Source organism: Cucumis melo, chromosome 1, assembly GCF_025177605.1.
Source record: "Cucumis melo cultivar AY chromosome 1, USDA_Cmelo_AY_1.0, whole genome shotgun sequence".
Lineage (NCBI taxonomy): Eukaryota > Viridiplantae > Streptophyta > Magnoliopsida > Cucurbitales > Cucurbitaceae > Cucumis > Cucumis melo.
In genome coordinates this window covers 33,341,409-33,356,842 of record NC_066857.1, presented here as the reverse complement: position 1 = coordinate 33,356,842, position 15,434 = coordinate 33,341,409, and the positions used below count along the sequence as shown (strand labels likewise).

The 15,434-nt window shown below is 33.3% G+C and overlaps 2 protein-coding genes across 3 annotated transcripts; one reads left to right on the top strand and one right to left on the bottom strand.

Annotated features, from left to right (window-relative positions):
* Window positions 1-1,183: 1,183 nt before the first annotated feature.
* On the top strand, window positions 1,184-5,573 carry LOC103492767 (uncharacterized). Of its 2 annotated transcripts, XM_051087603.1 has the most exons (4): window positions 1,239-1,542; window positions 1,977-2,196; window positions 4,994-5,192; window positions 5,296-5,573. In XM_051087603.1, exons 1-4 carry the CDS (start codon window positions 1,337-1,339, stop codon window positions 5,298-5,300), a joined length of 630 nt encoding a protein of 209 aa, XP_050943560.1. In that variant the 5' UTR covers window positions 1,239-1,336; the 3' UTR covers window positions 5,301-5,573. The 2 variants fall into 2 exon arrangements, with proteins under 2 accessions (XP_008451494.1, XP_050943560.1); XM_008453272.3 differs by having other exon boundaries at window positions 1,184-1,542; window positions 4,994-5,573.
* Window positions 5,574-11,416: 5,843 nt separating this feature from the next.
* Window positions 11,417-14,975, bottom strand: LOC103492768 (phospholipase A1 PLIP2, chloroplastic). Its single transcript, XM_008453274.3, has 5 exons — window positions 13,989-14,975; window positions 13,194-13,673; window positions 12,902-12,961; window positions 12,350-12,766; window positions 11,417-12,250 (listed from the first exon to the last, which is right to left on the bottom strand). The coding sequence occupies exons 1-5, from the start codon at window positions 14,676-14,678 to the stop codon at window positions 11,678-11,680; spliced, it is 2,220 nt and encodes a 739-aa protein (XP_008451496.2). The 5' UTR covers window positions 14,679-14,975; the 3' UTR covers window positions 11,417-11,677.
* Window positions 14,976-15,434: the final 459 nt, after the last annotated feature.

Genomic DNA, 15,434 nt, shown 5'->3' with positions numbered 1-15,434 from the left:
GTGAAAAAAGTTAGCACGTTAGAAAAACTATGGGGTAGTTGTTTCAAATGACAAGTTTGTTAAAAATAACTAGAAATGTATAGCAAAATATTGTTGTTGGATACTAATAGAATACTGTCATGTATCGTTGGTAGACAAGATTTTTTGGAATTTATCAATTTGAAACATTCTCAAACCGATACTGACCATCAGTTGAGTTGAGTTGAGTTCTTATTGGCATAAATATTTTTGTTTAGTTTGCTAGATTTGAAAACATGTTTTTAATGAACTATGAATTGTGCAGGTTATCCTAGTTTGTTTGTGAATTAGTTGACTATTTCACGTGATTAACAGTTTTGTGTACTTTGCGTATAACTATTTAGTTGAAGTTATAAGTTATAGTTATCTCATTTCCACAACGAACTTGCGTGTACAAAAAAACAAGGATGAGCTAATGATATACATGGTTTGATTCTTAATAGGTTATCTTTGTTTTTCTTTATACTATTCATCATAGTACAATTTAACTAATTTTTTCAAAGTAGAAAATTGATGGGAGAGGAAGTCAAACTTTTGATTTTAAGAAGTAGTATATGTCAATTATCGTTGAGTTATGTTGATTAATTATATTTCTCGACTAATATATTAAAATTGAAATTGTAAATGCACCTACTATTTAGGTGTTTTCAACCCTGCAATATGCACGACTTTGTTGGAGGAAAATATTTCATTTATACGATAGAAATAAGAAGAAAATCCATTAGGAAATTAAAAGAAAACAATGATAACAGGAATGCAATAATTAACGTGAAAAAACTATAAATCAAAGAAGAAACACGAACTAGAAAACTTCCACTGTGTGAAAAACTATTACAATCACACATTTACTTCAACAACATTGTATTCTTACAAGTACTATATATAGGGTAAACAAATAACAATCCATGTAAACAATAAACAATAGTTGCAATATGTTATACTAACCACTAAAAATTAAAATTAGAAAATTATTCAAAATATTTAAAAAATAAGTAATGGTTCAGGTAGTTTTCAAACTAATTAAATGGAACACATTTTTGAAATTATCGATTATTTTTCTTGAAAAAAATATATCATGGATAGATACAGATAGAACAGTAATTGGTAATATTTTTGAGCATCTATTACTTTTTATCTAACATATGGTAAAATTTTAGGAAAATAGTAACAACGAAAGAAAAGAAAATAAATATTGCGTTGGCTTGCCAACTAACTACTAGTATACATTACCTTATTCTTCTTCTCGCCCATCGGCTCAGTTCTTCTTCAATTTCAATTTCCTTCTATACACAAATCGACTGAAGAGACCGAGAGAGAAATGGCGTGGTTGACCCGGTTCCTAACGGCGGTGGTTTTTCTCGCCATGGGAGTAGTATTTTCGCCGGAGACCTTCGGATCCAACTCCAAAACCTTCAATGCGCCCAAGCTTTCCATGTATCTCAAATTAGCTCATCTTCTCAGCTACTCCACCGCTTGGGGCGCCTCTCTATGGGTCACCTTCATCGGCGGCATCATCATGTTCAAGTAAGCCCCTTTCTCTCACTTCTCAGTAGAAGGAGAACTGATTATTTGCTCTGATGACAAGCGAAGAGGAATTTACACTTTTAGAAAACGCGAATTGAGTTACTGTTTGCGCGTCAATTCAACTGAGTGGAGTTTTTTTTTTTTTTTTTTTTTTTTTTTTTTTTTTTTATATGTCTCAGATAATTGTTAGAGGCAGTGTTCAATGGTTGTTATGATTTTGAGTTATTTAATTGGAGTTTACATCAGTTTTGAAAACTTTACTTCAATTGGATTGACGAGATTTAGGGTGATTGAAATGGGTATTTTGAGATTGAATTTCCATGAAAATAAAGTTCATGATTTAACGTTTATTTTTGTTCTGACTGAAATATCTTCGAGTGGTGTGTAATATTTCATTTTGGGTAGTAATTGCTTTAACCCTATATCAATTTTAGGAATCTGCCGAGGCACCAATTTGGTAATCTTCAAAGCAAGATGTTCCCTGCCTACTTCTCGATGGTTGGGATTTGCTGTGCCACATCCGTTGCAGCTTTTGCCTATCTTCATCCATGGAAGTCTGCAGAAACTTCTGAGAGGTACCAGCTTGGGTTTTTGATATCGGCGTTTGCTTTTAATTTGGCCAACCTGTTTGTCTTCACACCTATGACAATTGAGGTAATTTCTCATATTTCTGGAATTTTCCCCCTGAAAACTTATGCATGATTACTATTCTGATGTGAAATTGTCTGTTGTGATATTTTGTCTGTGTGCTCTTCTCAACATATTTCTCATTAAATAAAAAAATAATTAAGAAAAAAAATCTCACCCTCTGGATACAACGTGTATCACGTGGTTTATTTTATGTTTTAATGGAAAGTTCATACCATGAACACGACCTTATGACCCTGCCTTATCAAAACAGCCTAAAGTTGTGACTATAGTTTCAAAAGACTCGGCGCTTATGATTTAATCCTAACTTTATATCTGGATAGGGGTCAAAAAGCTTTCATTTATTTGCTGTAACTTCGTTTCTCAACCTCTTCTGAAGTAAATGAAAATATTTTTTTACGAATAGAATGAGTATAAGATGGCACAATTTTACAATGGTCTAGGGAATTAAACTCTCGTTAAGTACTACTCATTCTTTGTTTGTTTGGGTTTAATTTGATGTCCTATAAATTCTAACCTGAAAATCTCTAAATCATCATGGATTCCCGCTTTTATGAAATTCTCTGAATCCAATATGCTTTGTAATCTTATGATGTCCAAATTTTAGATTGAAGTAATCAAATTACCTTCGGATGGTGGTAAATGTTAATCTTGGATTATCATGACAAGACGTCCAGAGATTGACGATTATTTACTTTTTAGGGTTCAATAACAAATTTGTTAATAAGTGCAATTTTCCATGCCAATATTATGTTGCCATCTGTTGATATTTTCGCCCTTTGGTCGTAGCAAGTAGAAGGGGAAAATGAAAACAGTTGACTATCACATATTCAACAAGTGGACTAAAACATTAGCTTTGCAAGGGGCCTAGTTTAAACGTGTATATGTTTATTTGATATTTCACATAACACAGAATTATGACTATTTACTCTGTCAAGTGAAAATAATTGGTATATTATTTTAGCGAACTTGCTTGTTAACTGCTATGCAAGTTTTTGTAGGTTGGAAAAGTACTAAAAAAAAATTAGACAAATTTTTTTATAATTTTATTTTCATGTACAATTCTAATTGAAAGAAAACAGTTTTTGCACACAACATTATCATGTCAAAGTAGTACAGTAGTCCAAGATTTCCAGAAAGTTTAGGTACCAGACTCCTAGGTTTCAAAATTGTTCAATTACATCTTAGGTGACATTCTAGCAAACTAGGACTAAGGAAATAGAATATACGTAGCATAGCTACACTTAGGTGAGGCATAGAGAAACAATACCATTAGAAGCATACCCCTCCCAATCATCCACAATAACAGATAAAGGTTGATCCTTAATGATGGGATATGTGAAAGTAGTATAACATAATAGAAATATTCTTAGAAAGATTTAGATCTGTGGGCCACAACATCAGGGTGCAGCCAACCTATACAGTCTCTGAATTTGGACATGTTCTTGCTTGCTGAAAAAAGGAACAAAAAATGTAAGCACTGGTGAAGATCATAAATGATGGCCTTCCAAGGGTTATGATAAGAGGCTAAAGAAACTTGGTTTGAGTCTCATCCATCAGAACAGAACATACCCAAAGCTATTGGTTATTATCTTCTATCATCGAGTTGTACTCTTCCCAATTAACTACCGTACTTATTCCTGAAGGCTAAGAATCCAGGCTAGGAGATGGAAAAGGTGCACTACTCCATCATTCTAAAAGGCCTACTTAAGTTATTTATTTATTTTCTCGTTCTTGGATCAAGAGAGAGGACCACCCCATCTTATCCCTCTACCTAGGCTCGGATTCTTTTCTTTTAGCTTGTGAATGAAGAAAATGGAGTAGTTAGAGGACTGAATATGGAAAGCTATCCAACTTCCCCCCCGTCTGTTTCAAAGTCTCAACCATAAAGTTTTTTCTTTCTTTTAAACTTAAAAAAGAAAAGAGAGAAAGAAAAAGAAGAAATAAGGGGAACCCCAAAGCACCTAAAGGTGATTACAGTAAAGATTTTCAATTAGAAATAAGATAAGAAGAACTGAAAAGCAGGGTGCTTGGTTTTGCACCCATACAAAGTTGTAGAGATAACCAAATTCATAAAATTATCAAAATCTGAAAAAGAATCTCTGGAAGACATTTATTGCGCTTGCCCCATAGAGTCTAAAGGAAAGCTCTAAACCCAATCAAGCCATCTTCTTTGTATCATTCAGAGGACGCCCCACCCAAATAGATGCAAGTATTCGAACATATTATCAAATTCAAAGCAAGCCAACGACTAGTCAAAAGCATCTAATACCACAATTTGTCAGAAATGAGACGCATAGGTACAATGGAAAAAAAGCTGAGCAGGGAATTCAGAATTCATTTGATTCATGAGACAACGAGATGGAGAGATAGACTTGTATGGCATACGACATTGAAGCCAGATCCATAAATAAGTCAACCATCGAACTTGTAGTCCACGTGGTTGTAGGCCTTGTTACTGACAAATTTACTGTCAACCATAAGTTAGGCCTTCTCGATTGCTTTATTTAATCTTGTTTTGCTTTTGATTAACGTAGTGATTGTTATTCATATTTCCTGAACTACATTATATTCTTGAGCCAGGAAATCATTATTAAGTAAGAGATGAAAAGTTATTAATCAAATTCATTAAAAAAAAATGCCACCATCCCAGACCCCAACCGCAGTGCTTCATATGCTTGATAGTCTCGCACTTCTCTCTGTTCATCCTAATTTTACCTGCTTTGAACTTTTTATATCTCAATATATTACAATAAAACAATTCAACTCCATTTCTTCTGTTCTTTCCATTCTTGTTCTTCAGCTGATGAAACAAAGACACAAAGTGGAGAGGGAAAGTAACATTGGCGAGGAAGTTGGATGGTCCAAAAATGTAGAAGTTGCAAAAGTGAACCCAAAGCTTGCAGCAATGAACAAGAAATTTGGGATGATTCATGGCTTGTCTTCTCTTGCTAATATCCTAGCATTTGGTAGTCTTGCAATGCACTCCTGGTATCTGGCAGGTAAACTTAATCTGTAACTCAAAATGTTCTCCTTCCCCTTTTAAGTGTATGACTGTAGTTTTACATCCATTAAGCAATTGCTCAAGTGCTCTTTCTCTGCTAGACTAAACATATATCGTTGGATGGTTTGATGAAGAAAAAAGTGGGAAATAAAGGTGTTGTATTGATATCACTGTCCACGCTTGGTGTCTGTCAGAGGAATGTTGCTCGTTTTTTGTTCAGTGCTGCAAAGGGATGTTGTTATATTTCTACTAGTTCGAGCTATACTAAGTTTCTATACTATGTGAAATCCTTTTATTTAGGAATCAAATAAGTAAAGAGGAAGATGACTACATAGACCACCACCAATCATATCTAAGATTTTCATTTTTCATTTTGACATTTTCCATGTTTTTAAATTTTTCTTGCTTGCTCCTAATCTCAAACCCCACTCTATTCCCTCTTGGCCTTCACCACGAATTTGTAATTTCTTGCTCCTTTCTGCCATTAAAACTCATGGTTCTAGAAATCTGATTGCTTTAATCACACTTGGAACTAAAGTATCGCTTCTTTCAAATAAATAGATAATAAAATATTGCTTCTAACTTGAAATATTATACAACAATGGACGAAATCGAGAGTTCTTTTATCCATTGCAATATGCAGCTTGAAAATTTGTATGGTATAAGGTTGTTTTCCCCTCAAAGAAAGAACCCTATGCAAACGACCAATGGAAAATCTTAAAAAGGAAACGATCTTTTCTTTTAATTATTTGGTTTCTTAAGCAGATTTGTTAAAACTTTTATTATGTTTCAGTTCAGTTCAAAATATTGATGTTGTTGGAAATATGACGGTTTCAATTTTGTGGAAATGATGATGGAAATTTTTGAAAAAGTTATGGAAATTGATTGAGATTATTATATTTAGTAAATAAAATTCTCATTGTGGTAGGATTAGACTATATGGATCATTCTTAATCACAATATTTTTATGAAGCAAGACAACATAAGAAAAAATGGAAAAGAATAATTACAAAATAATATAAAGTTTAGGAATATTTTGACATAAAATATATGAATGTTTTGGATAGTGAGAGAAAAAAAAAACTCATATCAATTCGATTTTGAGGTAAATGAAAAAGGTTCGAATGAGGTTAAAATAGATAATAGATTATTATTCGTGGTGTTTTCAAATTCCATTTCCAAATTAAGAGAAGTTGGAGATTAGAAAAATTAGTACATACAAAGGCTTAGTCTTTTATCGAAAATAAGACTAGTATATGAAATCATGGAATTGTGTTCATCAAATTGAAAAACTTAATTGCGCTAAGGTAGTTAAATAAAAAAAAAAAAATGATAGTTGCAAATGTAGCAATTATAGTCAAAATAAACAAGTATATAGCAATATTTTAAAAAAATTGTAAATATAGCAAAATCTATCAATGATAGGAGTCTATTACTGATAGACCATAAGAATCCATCAATGATAGAAGTCTATCACTGATAGACTTTTCTATATTTGCAATTTTTTTAAAATATTGCTACATACTTAATAATTATTCTAAAACTTGTTATCCATTATAATTACTCTAAAAAAATCAAAATTTCAAGATTAAAAAAATATAAAAATTCCTCAAAATCTTCAAATTCTAAAATTTTGAAATTTCTCTAAATTTTTTCAATCAAAATTTTCATCCTTTTGAAATCTTAGAATTTCAAGATTTTGAAAATTTAATGATGGGACTTCGTTTTGCTTTTCACATGTCGAATTTTAAAAAATGTGAAATAAAAACACTTGAACCTTGTAGAAGACAATCAAGTTAGGTAAACTACTCCCCCACTATAAAATTATACGAAATAGAACGCGAAGAACCAAACCTGAAAACAAACATTGTTTCTATCGCATCGAATAATAATTCGAAGACAAAGCTTGAGCAAAATAGTTTCTTCGAAACAAAATAGAATGAATTATTCTATGGAAGCTAACTTAAGGGCAATAAAATAAAGAGGTCTTATTATTTAACATTGAGAAAAATGCAATTACGAAAGTGTGAGCTCCACAAGAATTTCCATTTATAAGACAGGAAATTAAAACTCCTACTAGGAAAAGAAATGTATACACTCTACATTTTTTTCAAAACGATTAATCACTGATTGTTCAAAATTTAATTACAAAATTTGTCTAATTTGGATTCAAACACACAAGTTAACGTTGTTTGGAGAATAAATGGCTTCACAAAGGTTCAAACACATGATTTCTTGCTCTTATGTCATATAAAATAACCAATTCACAAGATAGTTTTAATATTATATCGAATAGCCAAACATATATTTCCATTATTGTTCTTCAACTAACGAAACACTGACACAAAGTGGACAGGAAAATAAACATTGGGGATGAAGTTATGTGGTAAAGAAAAGTAGAAGAAACTGCAAAAGTGAATCTAAAATTTAGATCAAATAAACAAGAAATTTTGGGATGATTCATGTTCATCGTTTCTTGTTGTATTTAGAGGTTGGTTTGGTAATGAATTCATTTATTGTCTCTCGTTTTAAAGATATATAAAAGAGTTAGATCTAACCTAACACTATTGATTAATACCGAATGAATATCAAATTTTGGATAAGATTCAAAGGAAAAGAAACAATTGTATTAAGACTTATTTTTACTAGATATTTTGTATTAGATAATTTAAACATATGTTAATTAATTGTCGTTTATAAATTTGAACCATATGACAATTGTTAGATTAAAAAGGAACATGTGAATTAAAACAGTAGAAAATATGTGAATTAAATAGACAACAAATACAAATAGAGAGTTTGATAGCATAAACTAGTGGTTATGTCATTAAACACTTCCCTTTAAAATTCTCACCTTCATCTTGCTATAATAAAATAAGAATGAAAATATTGTCGATTGAGCTATTGTTTATGGATCCATTGACATCAATATTGATCTGCTGCCTTTAAAGTTAGATATTTAGTGCTTTCCACTGAATCCAATTTAATCTATGAATTATGATGTGTCAAATTTAGAACTAAAAATATATCAATTCCATTTTCTGACCTTTTTTACATTTTGGTCTTCTGAAGATTGTTTATATGATTCTATCTATCGCTGTCAGTCGACGGACTTTTCACTTTGTCGCCTCCGACATTACCGGTTCGGGGCTAATTTTGAAGATTGGCCCGCCGTCAAGGAGCGAATGACAACCATTCGAAGCTTAATTCCTTTTAAGTTTCTCCGCGAATGGGCCATGTGATTGATGGGACAAGTCGCTCTTTGTTAAACTTTCATCGGTAGTTTCTTACTAATGGATTCTGTCCATCAAATTAATATCAATTTATATTTTTAAAGTTTCGTTAAAATGAAAATAAAAATGCTTCCCTACTATGAATATTGATGAAGATCGTAGGTTTGACTTCCCCTATCCTTGCATTGGTACACTATCTTAAATTTGAGGGATCGTTTGAGGGAATGATTGGTTAGGGTTGGTTTATGAAGGATTAGTGTTATGATAAATCTAGTTTTATCCTAACATGTGTTTGGGAATAAGTTTAAAAATATAGTTTTATGATATATATTTTAGGGAATGGTTTAAAAATGTAGTTTTATGAAATAATTGAAGAGATAGAGTTATGAGAAGTTGAAAAAGGTAATTTAAGAAGACGGAGAGAGGGGGAAGATGCGATATGATAACCCTTCCCCCAAACAACAATCCAATAGTGATAATTCTTGGGCCAAACGACACCCGAAATTTCAGGAGTTATCAAGGCATATCAATTTAAACTTTAAATTATTAATTGTATTTAATTGAAAATGGACGTCCATTAAACTGCCATGTGAACTTAACATACCAACTAAAGTTCAATGATAAGATTGTTACTTTTTACAACAATTGTGTGAACCGTTTTATATCAGGTACTCTCTTAAAGTTAACACAATATTCACTCCAAACCAGGGCTTGCTAGAGACAACCGCACTAATACTAATATCGTAAAGTCAAAATCATGTGTCAAGTGAGAGATATAGGCCTCTTGGTAAATAATTTGAAAACAAAAGATTAAACAAAAACATACATTATGTTCTTATAGATATATGTTTTAGCGAACATATTGTTTGATTTAAATCATTAAATCATATTATATATTTATAAATTATAAAATTAGTTTTACTTATCTATTAAGATTTACGATTATACTATAACTTTGGCCTAGTAAATTAAATTCTTTTGACTTTTCGAGGGTATTCGATTTTATATTTATTTAATATATTGTAAATTTATTGTTTTGAATTTTAACGATAGATTGATATTTGATTAAATTATAATTTTATTTTCATTTGAAAGAAAACCATAAACGAATTTAATTACAAAATTTTGAACAACAATATATATTGAAATCTATAAACTAAGAAGAAACTCCTTAGAATCCAAATAAATAAGTAAATAAGAAGTTGAGCAAAAGTGTATTAATAATAATAATAATAATGGAACAAGTAGACACGCTCTCCACGCGCCTTGGAAGTGGGAGTAGGATAATGGTTTTCCCAGAGCTGCAGTTATTGACTTGAGGGACCCAACGGATTCAGTGACGCTTTTCCTTCAAAACCAATTCTTATTTCGCAATTTCTAGATACTTCAATTTTCTATTTTTCACTTTTTCAATCATATGCTTTCTTTCTTCTCCCAACATTCCAATTTTGGTTTTAAAAATGCATCTTTTTAATATATATATATTAAATTTGAAAAAATATTTTTATAAAGTCTTAAAACTAATTTTGTTTGATTTTTTATAAAAAATAACTGCAACCATAAATTTGAGAGAATATGAGTTATAGAAGTTGTTTTTATTTTTTAAAATGATATATAATTATTTAAAATAAAAATATAAAGTTATTCGAGAGACCTCTTAAAACTATTTTAAATGCTCAGGAATTTAAAAGATACGATGGGAAAACCTAAGGACTAAATGAGTCTATTATTCCTAAAACTTATGGATCAAAGGGTAATTTTAATCCAAACCTAGGGATTATAGAGATAACTTTTTTTTTTTTGTTGTTATCTTTTTTTTTTAAATCAACCCCATTGTAAAGAAAATAGTTATTAAAATTGTACGTGAACTAAAATTAGAAATTTAAAATAATATGAATTAAAATTGTACAAACTTTTAGAATATAGAAAAATAATTTATTAAGCAATGATTATGAAATTAGGACTTTGTTATATTTTAACAACAAACAAAATATCACTTCAATCATCATCTCGAATAAATAGTTAATTTCTCTAAGTTTGGAGAGGTAAAGTACGTCACTTTTTAAAACTCTCTATTATTAGAGCACATGGCCTACTTGAAAGCCCTAACTACTAAAAATCTACTAACAATAATTGATTAATCACGATCGTACCGTTGCGGTTCATCAATTTTTTTGGATACTTCACATTAATGTGAAAACAATCATCTAATTATCTTCACAATGATGTAGTACGTCGTTTATAAACTTAATTTTTTGAAGTTCATCTAAAATAATATAAATTTTACAAATAAATAAGTTTGTAAATATGAAATAAAAATTGAGAACTTCCTTGTTGGATGGATAGGAACGAAAAGGAAAAGAAAATGAGCTTTTTTTTTTTTTTTTTTTTTTTTTTGTCTGGAAATGAAATTTTCATAATTGAAGACAAGAAAATAAAAGGGAAAAAGAAAAAAAAGAAGTGAATATTGTTTTCCGACACGTCGGATTCAGATAACTTGGACTGACTTCTACATGTCGTTAGCCACGTGCTGAACACGTAGACTTTGTAACATAAAAACGTGTAGACAGATTGTTTTTTGAAGGATGGTTGGTCGGCGGCCTTCCAAAATAATTAAACAAATACATATGTTCTCTTTTTCTTTTTATCATTTGTTCACTCCATATTGGAAGTTAATTTTTCTGAGATGTATTGTTAATTTTAGTTGATTTTTGTAAGGTATAAAAAATGTTAATCACGAGATACTAAAGCTGCTGCCCATAGAGTAAGACGAAAATGTCTTTTCTTAGTTGATCTTTGTATAATTATCAAATTTGATCCACAATTTCTTATTGACAAATACAGAAACTAGAATCCAATTGAAGAATACAAAAGCGTGTAGTAATTGTTCAAATGATCGTTATCAATGAAGATTTAGAAGGAAACAAAAGACAATAGTAGTGTACAAGCAACTGTTTCTTGAAGGCAGAGAAGAACTTCCAACAACACCTTGACAATGTATAAGAACTTTACATTTCTTTATATAACATTTGACTTTGACAAATGATGTTTGCTTCATTTCATTAAATTAGCAACATATAAGTTAATGTTGCTATGTTTTGGAACCAATGAATAAAGAATCTTCTAAAGTGTTTGGCCAACCAATTGAACCCTCCATTTGTACAAATAGGCCATTCATCCAGCTCCACCAAAAAAAAATGACAAGAAACTAGATGAAGAAACAAGAACATAATCTTTTGATTTGTAAGTCTTAACCAACCACCCTGTTGACTTCAAAGAATAGCAATCTGGCAGGGAGTAACAGCACCACAAGCAGATTCATATGTTGTGAAGCAACGAGTCGGCTGAACCGTCTCAACGACTCTCTTCCTGTTTGAAGGATCCCAGAGAAGTTGAACTGGTCCTGCCCGAGATTGATTGAAATGGAGGGTCGTCCGACTACGATTCCTAAATCAACTTTTCCTGGAGCCACGAGAGCCCACCAGACCTTTCGTCGATGTTGTCTCCTTGCTTTCCTTATACGGTTTAGTTCTTGACGAATCACTCCTCGGACTGATTTCAGGTATGAATTCATGTCGTGATCTCTTTGGATTGTTCCACCTGAACCATAAGCGGAACGATCGCTAAGCGTCTCGAGCGGATGAGGCGTGTTTAAGAATACCATCTGTGCTGCTCGGAGTTCCTTCTCTGCATCATTGGCATCAGATTGTGGACAGTTTAGTAGGTATAGGCCACTACCTGAAGGAAGGAGATCATGGCTTGGAGAGAATTTCTCATCGGGCTGAAGAATTAGAAGCTCGCCCATAGGAGCATACAACAATTTCTGCAGTTAATATAGTTCATAATAGTTAGAATATGACACTTAAACATGCATTTGTCACATAGAAAAATCTGTTTGATCGTTATAAGATTTGAAGCTCACCTGGTTCCTTAAACATGGATGATTCCTGAAGTTCCCATTGACCGCTTTAAGAAGTTCTGCTACGTGGTTCGGATACTGGCACGAGAAGGCTCGTGGAACTATGTCTCTATGTAATGTAACAGCTTGAAGATGGTTCCGAGGTAAACCAAGTTTACGAAGTAAGCGGTCGCCTCCACACATTATGGATGGTGCACCAAATGTAATGACAGGAAGCAAGGAAGAAACCGGAACCTCATTTCTTATCAAGAGCATGAGATTTACAAGCAGTGCCAAACTTCCCCCGAGAGAATGTCCAGTAAATCGAAAGGTTGCACGGTCACCGTGGGATTTTAGGTGTTCAAGGACATCGGGCAACATCTGTTCATACATTCCTTTAGCAGCCTCGTAGATTCCTCTGTGGACAAGGACTCCTAGTCCCTGTATAACAAGACATTTATACACATACATCAGTTTGTTGCATATTTAAAGATTCATCATTTCTAAAACGTTTATGGCAACTTGTAAGCGAACTAAAGCAATTGATTTAAAAAAGTTTGAAGAAAGAAGTTGTACCTCGAAATCGATTGGTTCAAAAAGCAAATTTGCTTGCCAAGATGCCAGTGATTCAGATCCCTGCAACAATGAGAGAGTTCATTAAATTAGGCCAAGTACAAACAAATGGTCAAACAGGTGTTAGTTATAGTATTTCTATACTGTTTTAGCATCAGATTAACATTCCAAAGGACCGATCCAAATAGAACAAAAGATCTTTAAAATCGATCAAATGCAAGCAAGCATCACGTAATCTCAACCTAAGCTACTCTTCAATTTATTCTTTTTCTGGCAAGAGGGAAGGGAAATGTACCTGAATAACAAAGAATCTTGTGCTGCTCTCAACATCATCACAAACATACCATTCGCACGGTGAGGACCGAGTTGAATTCAAATTGTCTGCAACAGCCTGCTTTACTTCCTCCTTTGCAGCAACAACAGCGGTAACCGAATCTGTGGTTGCCATCAAAGAAACCATGTCTGAGTTCATCATATCGCCATTGTTCTGACCTGCTTCAAGTGAATCCTCAGTTTTAGAAGATCTGAACGGTAGTATTTTTACGGTACGAGAATGCAAATAAGAAGCAGCAGAGGCAGCAATCTCATAAGCAGTAGATGCACTTATTCCATCCTTTTTCTGCCCTTCTTCACAATCAACATCATTGTCTATTTCCTTTTCAGCCTCTCTAGATTCATCTGGCTCTTGGGTTTTCTCAGTTTTCAAAGCTAATTCCCTCTTTTCTATTGAAGATGTTATATAACGTAGACCATAATATCTCAGCAGATTCTTTGGCTGAATTAACCAAAAAAAAAAAAAAAATCAGATTAATAAGAATCTTCAACAAAAGAACCAAAACTTCAGTTTATCAAGCTATAGCTCAAGCTCAAGAACATGTAATTAAATGAAGCTAAAACAAGCAAAGCAACAGAGCAGGAGCATTCCAGATCGTTTCTTAATTCTTACAATTATAAATTTTCACTGGAGAATGAAGCAATCTATTGTCGAGAGCCACCCAGATTTTCTTGATTAGCATACAGATCTTAACATGGGGTTCTCTAATTTATGAAACAAATTACAAAATTGTCGTCGTTGAATCAAAATTTGTACCTTAATTTCGGAAATGGAGTATGCAAGACATCCTAAATACGACATTTGAGCATATAACCTCGCTTCAGCCAAGGAAACCCGTCGAAGCAATCTTGAAAACGAATGTTTATCAAATTCAATCTCCTTTTCATCTTCTTCCTCAACGATTTTACAAGCATCACAAAACTCTTCGTCCTCACAACAAGTTTCTCGATCTTCCACTACACGGTCTTCTTCCCTCTCATTTCCAAGCTCATCTTCACCAATTCCCTGCTTCTCCTCCTCTTTCCATAGAGATCTAACCCGCAAAATCTTCATCACCCAGTTTCCACTTCTCCACTCCGATCCCGTAGCTACATTTTCACTTTCCTCCTCACGAACAACTCTCCGATCATCCTCTCTCTCCACCAAAACGGCGTCGTCAAGCGCCAAACCACCACGCCTGGAATTCCCATTTTCACCACCCCGACTCCACAGAGATTGCAATGGATACTTCAAAGAAAACTTCAGAAACGATGAAGACGAAGAAGACGAAGAAGACGACGGAGACGGAGTTATCGTTTTCGAGGATTTCTCAACCACCGACGACGACGAAGACCGAACGGCTGTAGTAACTTGAGACGGATTTACGCGAACATCAAGAGCTGCATTCAGTGATAAAGAAGAAGTAATCCCATGGATTCCAGGATTCAAACAAAAACTATCAATCATTCTCACTTCTTCCTCTAATTCCAATAGAAATACTCTGTTTCCAACAATTAATCAATCGATGACAAATCAGAATCAGATTCCGATACTTTATAAAAACGAGATTCACGCGAGAATTAGCCTATAAAAAAGACACCGACGATGACCACGATCTTTGAATTTGGGTTGTCTTGTTGAAGTCCGACGAGAAATACGTAAACAGAAATTTAGAGAGAGAGAGAGGTTGAGAGAGAAATCAGGGAACTGTGCTCTTATAGACTTCGCCAAGACGAGGTTCATCCTATTTCCGTATCCAAACAGGTCACCTACCTTCCCCGATTTTTCGTTTTCCCTTTCCTATTCCTCTTAAGAAACCCAAAAACGACGCCGTTTTCAATAAGCGCGTGGGCGAACATGGCATCTGTTTGCTTTCAAAAGTTTCCGGAAAGCTATCCTGATTCAGCCACGTCAGCAGACGCGTGAGTATCACATGCCACATAAGAACATAGATCCCTGACGTGTCCGCAAAATCTACGTTCCTATCTTACGGAATTACACGACTTTTCATGATGATCGTCCTCCTACCCGTCTGCGAGTACCGACAAATTTGTACTCGCCCGTTTTGTTTGACGCGTACACCGTCTGATTTCCCACGTGCCATGCTTAACAGCCGTCAGATTTTTAGTTAGACGGGAGGATTTCTCTCTTTTTCTTTTCAAAATAGGGTTTTGCTTCAATTTTTTGAATGGATAATGTATTGTCGTTATTTTAGTTTCTACT